Source organism: Stegostoma tigrinum, chromosome 34 (genome assembly GCF_030684315.1).
Source record: "Stegostoma tigrinum isolate sSteTig4 chromosome 34, sSteTig4.hap1, whole genome shotgun sequence".
Lineage (NCBI taxonomy): Eukaryota > Metazoa > Chordata > Chondrichthyes > Orectolobiformes > Stegostomatidae > Stegostoma > Stegostoma tigrinum.
Genome location: NC_081387.1, coordinates 16,989,452 through 16,994,408, shown reverse-complemented (window position 1 = coordinate 16,994,408; position 4,957 = coordinate 16,989,452). Strand labels below are relative to the sequence as shown.

Sequence of the window (4,957 nt, the reverse complement as noted above, 5' to 3'; positions counted from 1 at the left end):
TGTAAATTTAAGGAGGAAATAGTCAGATTTTTAATTAGGAATGGATTGAAAGGTTATGGACAGTTGGCAAGATAGTAGAGTCAAGGTTGAGATGAGATCAGCTATGATTGTATTAAATGGTGAGGCAGGTTTGAGGGCTGCATTACCTATTCATGGGGCTAGTTGTTATGTTCTGCTTCGTAAGAATTCTGTGATTCTGCAATTGGATCATTTTTACAAAGAACCTACATAGATCTGAGGGGCTGAATGGTCTCTTTCTTTTCCATGTGGTCCTTAGGAGGACTCTAAGGTCAAACATTGGACACACAGCTGTGTGTATACTCAAGGTGACACAATGGGAACGCAATTGTATAGAACCTCACAGATGTAATATTTATCAGCCATTGTACAAATACCAGCATTGGCCAGATTCATTTAGCCAATCCACGCTTATCATCTTCTACAGTAAACACAATTACACTATCTGCCTCAACCACTCCCCATGATTTTAGCCACACATTCTCACCACTCCTTGGGTAAAGAATATTTCTCTATTGGAATTCATTTTTTAAAATTTATTCATTTGAGAGATTTGGGCATCTCTGGCTGGGCAGGGTTCATTGCCTGTCCCTAGTTGCCCTTGAGAAGGTGGTGGTCAGCTGCCTTCTTTAGACACTGCAGTCCACTGTGGCTGACCCACAGACAGTTCCTGGTGACCAATTCACATTCACCTCTCTTTGCTTTGTGTTGACCCATACAAAACCTGTCCAGAATTTAAAAGCCTTTATTAGATCATAAGAAATAGAGCTAAGAGTAGCCCATTCAGCCCATCAGGTCTGCTCTGCTGTCAATAAGGTCACGGACTGGTTGTGGGCTGGACTCTTTTTCTCCTTTCTCTGAAATCTGTCAATCAAAAGTCTGACTCACCTCTGAATATATTCAATGGTCCAGTCTCTACTGCTGTCTGTAATAGAGTTATTCCTTAATTGTAATAAAATGTGAGGCTGGATGAACACAGCAGGCCAAGCAGCATCTCAGGAGCGCAAAAGCTGACGTTTCGGGCCTAGACCCTTCATCAGAGAGGGGGATGGGGTGAGGGTTCTGGAATAAATAGGGAGAGAGGGGGAGGCGGACCGAAGATGGAGACAAAAGAAGATAGGTGGAGAGAGTATAGGTGGGGAGGTAGGGAGGGGATAGGTCAGTCCAGGGAAGACGGACAGGTCAAGGAGGTGGGATGAGGTTAGTAGGTAGATGGGGGTGCGGCTTGGGGTGGGAGGAAGAGATGGGTGAGAGGAAGAACAGGTTAGGGAGGCAGACAGGTTGGACTGGTTTTGGGATGCAGTGGGTGGGGGGGAAGAGCTGGGCTGATTGTGTGGTGCAGTGGGGGTAGGGGACGAACTGGGCTGGTTTAGGGATGCAGTTGGGGAAGGGGAGCTTTTGAAACTGGGAGATTTTTCCCCAATGTAGAGGAAGCCACACCGGGTACAGTGGATGCAGTATACCACATTGGCCGATGTGTAGGTGAACCTCTGCTTAATGTGGAATGTCATCTTGGGGCCTGGGATGGGAGTGAGGGAGGAGGTGTGGGGGCAAGTGTAGTATTTCCTGCGGTTGCAGGGGAAGGTGCCGGGTGTGGTGGGGTTGGAGGGCAGTGTGGAGCGAACAAGGGAGTCACGGAGAGAGTGGTCTCTCCGGAAAGCAGACGGGGGTGGAGATGGAAAAATGTCTTGGGTGTTGGGGTCGGATTGTAAATGGCAGAAGTGTCGGAAATTGGGGAAATTGGGGAAACCAAGCCGAGGCTTGGAGACCGCTTTGCAGAACACCTCCGCTCAGTTCGCAACAAACAACTGCACCTCCCAGTCGCAAACCATTTCCACTCCCCCTCCCATTCTTTAGATGACATGTCCATCATGGACCTCCTGCAGTGCCACAATGATGCCACCCGAAGGTTGCAGGAACAGCAACTCATATTCCGCCTGGGAACCCTGCAGCCTAATGGTATCAATGTGGACTTCACCAGTTTCAAAATCTCCCCTTCCCCCACTGCATCCCTAAACCAGCCCAGTTCGTCCCCTCCCCCCACTGCACCACACAATCAGCCCAGCTCTTCCCCTCCACCCACTGCATCCCAAAACCAGTCCAACCTGTCTCTGCCTCCCTAACCTGTTCTTCCTCTCACCCATCCCTTCCTCCCACCCCAAGCCGCACCCCCATCTACCTACTAACCTCATCCCACCTCCTTGACCTGTCCGTCTTCCCTGGACTGACCTATCCCCTCCCTACCTCCCCACCTATACTCTCCCCACCTATCTTCTTTTCTCTCCATCTTCGGTCCGCCTCCCCCTCTCTCCCTATTTATTCCAGAACCCTCACCCCATCCCCCTCTCTGATGAAGGGACTAGGCCCGAAACGTCAGCTTTTGCGCTCCTGAGATGCTGCTGGGCCTGCTGTGTTCATCCAGCCTCACATTTTATTATCTTGGAATTCTCCAGCATCTGCTGTTCCCATTATCTCTATTCCTTAATTGTGTTTGCTGGTGAATATCTTTTGTGTGATGAGGCTGGTTTTGGTTTAAAGCAAAGACCAATTAGACAACTTTATTATTTAATTTTAATTCTGTTGAAGTTACTGTGTTGTTAATAAACTGTCAAGACTTTTGTTTCAGCTATGAACCCAGGGTTGAGAATTGATTATTCTCAAGGTCTGGCATTGGTTAGTCAAAAAGAGAGTAGCTAAGAGTTGACCACATTGCTGTGGGTCTGTAGGCCAGATGAGGTAAGGATGGCAGTTTCCTTCCCTAAAGAATGTTAGCTAGCCAGATGGTTTTTTTCCTGACAATTGACAATGAATTCATGGTCATCATTAGACTCTTAAATCCAGATTTCTGTTGAATTAGAATGCCATAATCTGCCAGGGCAGCATTTGAACTCTGATTTCTCACAGTATCAGCAGGGTCTCTGGATAATGCCACTGAGCGATCACCTCAGCCTACAGCGTCCACCTGTTTCAGCTGGGCACCAATTGGTTGAACAACAAAGCAAGATCGATTAAGCCAGATTTCATTCTATCATCTGTTCTTGTTGGGCTGGAATCATGTAAAAATGGGGACACAGAACGGACAACTCGTTGTTTTTGGACAGCCACTAGATACGCATTATATTCGGTTCTACCAGAGACGGATTTGGCTGGACATTGGCCAGGAGGGAGAACTTACACCCAATTCTTCAGGCTCGCCACAGGACAGTCCAATACCTCACCTTCAGTTCCACTCGGTTGGCTTCCTCTGTACCCTGGCACCGGTCAAGATGCTCCCTCTGCTTCTGAAGAGAACCCAGTTTGTTCCGCAGCATTTCCTGGGTCAGAACGAACGCAGTGAAACGGGATGTTGTAGCATGGCTCAGGAGCCTCAGAATCAAACCTGTCGCAAACGGACATACCGACCTCGAACAGACTATTTTCAAATGCAATTTTCTTTCCCAAATCTTTCTTAATCTTGTACCATTTTATTCCCTTTTCCTGTTTATTTTCCAGTTTATCTTATTCACTTCTCTGTCCTCTTGCAAATCTCTCTCTCCACCTTTTCAGTCAAAAAATTTCTCTTTCCACTCTGTCTCTCACACAATCACTTCTCTCTGATTTCTCTCTCACAATTATCTCTTTTTCTTTACTGTCTCTCTCACACCATCTGTTTTTCTGGTTACCTTCTCGCGTTTCTCTCTCTCTTTTCACTTTGCCGTACAATGACGTCTCTCCTTTACTTTCTCTCTCTCTCTTGCAATTCTTATTACTCTCCACTTTTTCTGAATTCTTGTTTCTTTTTCGTTCGCTTCCCCTTCCCCCTCTCTCTCGTTTCCTTATTTATTTCAGTTCCCCCATCCCCCGTTGTTTTAGTTGATTTCTCTCGCTTGAAACTTTCCCGTTTCTTCCTCGTTTGCTTCAGAAATTTCTTTACTTCCTGATGGGCTCCACCCGCCCCCTCCCCCCAGCCGCTTGTGACTTGTATCCCATCTCCCTACCTTGTACATCTCCGCTACCTCCTTCATTGAACTGCTCGGCTGGATCCTGCAGGCGCCCGCTCCCTGCTCCCCGAAAAGAGCCTGCTCCTCGGTCAGGCGCCTGACCTGTTGCCGAGCCCTGTCCGCTCTCCTCCTGCGGCTCCTGTCGGTGCGGACGCTGCTCTGGGCGAACGCCTGCTCGCATTGAGGACACTGTAGCTGGCCCTGGCCCGGGTGCTGCATCAGGCAGCTTCTGCAGAAACTGTGGCCGCACGGGCTCTTCACTGGGTTCCGGTAGAAATCCAGGCACAGCGGGCACACCGCCCCGCTCAGCATGGTCTTGTGCGTCCGCTGGGTCAGGGGACCAGGGTAGCGAGTGAGCAGCAACGCCGCGATCTCTCTCTATATCTCTATCTTCTGAGTTTCGATTTCCCCAAACACCATGCCCAGGCAGTGTTGGTGCGTGACGTGGAGGCCAGTCCCTGCTACCATCAAAACAGATTTGGGTGGGGTGGAGTGGGGTGGGGCAGTTGTTGGTGTTGTAATGGGCTGGGGGTGTGGGGCAGTTATTGGTGTTGTAATGGGGTGGGGTGTGGTGTGGTGCAGTTAGTGATGTTATAATGGGGTGGGGGTGTGGGGCAGTTATTTGTGGTCGAACGTGCTGGTTGGGGCAGTTATTGGTATTGTAATAGGGTAGGGGGCAGTTATTGGTGTTGTAATGGGGTGGGGGTGTGGGGCATTTGGTGATGTTGTAATGGGGTGGGGGTGTGGGGCAGTTAGTGGTGTTATAATGGGGTGGGGGGCATTTGGTGATGTTGTAATGGGGTGGGGGTGTGGGGCATTTGGTGATGTTGTAATGGGGTGGGGGTGTGGGGCAGTTAGTGGTGTTGTAATGGGGTGGGGGTGTTGGAGAGTTAGTGGTGTTGTAATGAGGTGGGGTGTTGGAGAGTTAATGGTGTTGTAATGAGGTGGGGGGGCAGATA

The 4,957-nt window shown here is 49.3% G+C and overlaps 1 protein-coding gene across 3 annotated transcripts in view; it reads right to left on the bottom strand.

Moving 5' to 3' along the window:
- Positions 1-4,412, bottom strand: part of LOC125446601 (E3 ubiquitin-protein ligase TRIM39-like) — a 23,025-nt gene extending 18,613 nt beyond the window's left edge. For 2 of the 3 annotated variants that reach the window (XM_059639543.1, XM_048520305.2), the window contains exons 1-2: positions 3,996-4,412; positions 3,237-3,332 (exon numbers count right to left, since the gene is read on the bottom strand). In XM_059639543.1, coding sequence (XP_059495526.1) covers positions 3,237-3,332; positions 3,996-4,310 — 411 coding nt within the window. In that variant the 5' untranslated portion in view covers positions 4,311-4,412. The remainder of the gene's footprint in view (positions 1-3,236; positions 3,333-3,995) is intronic. The other variant, XM_059639544.1, reaches the window with a different exon arrangement.
- Positions 4,413-4,957: the final 545 nt, after the last annotated feature.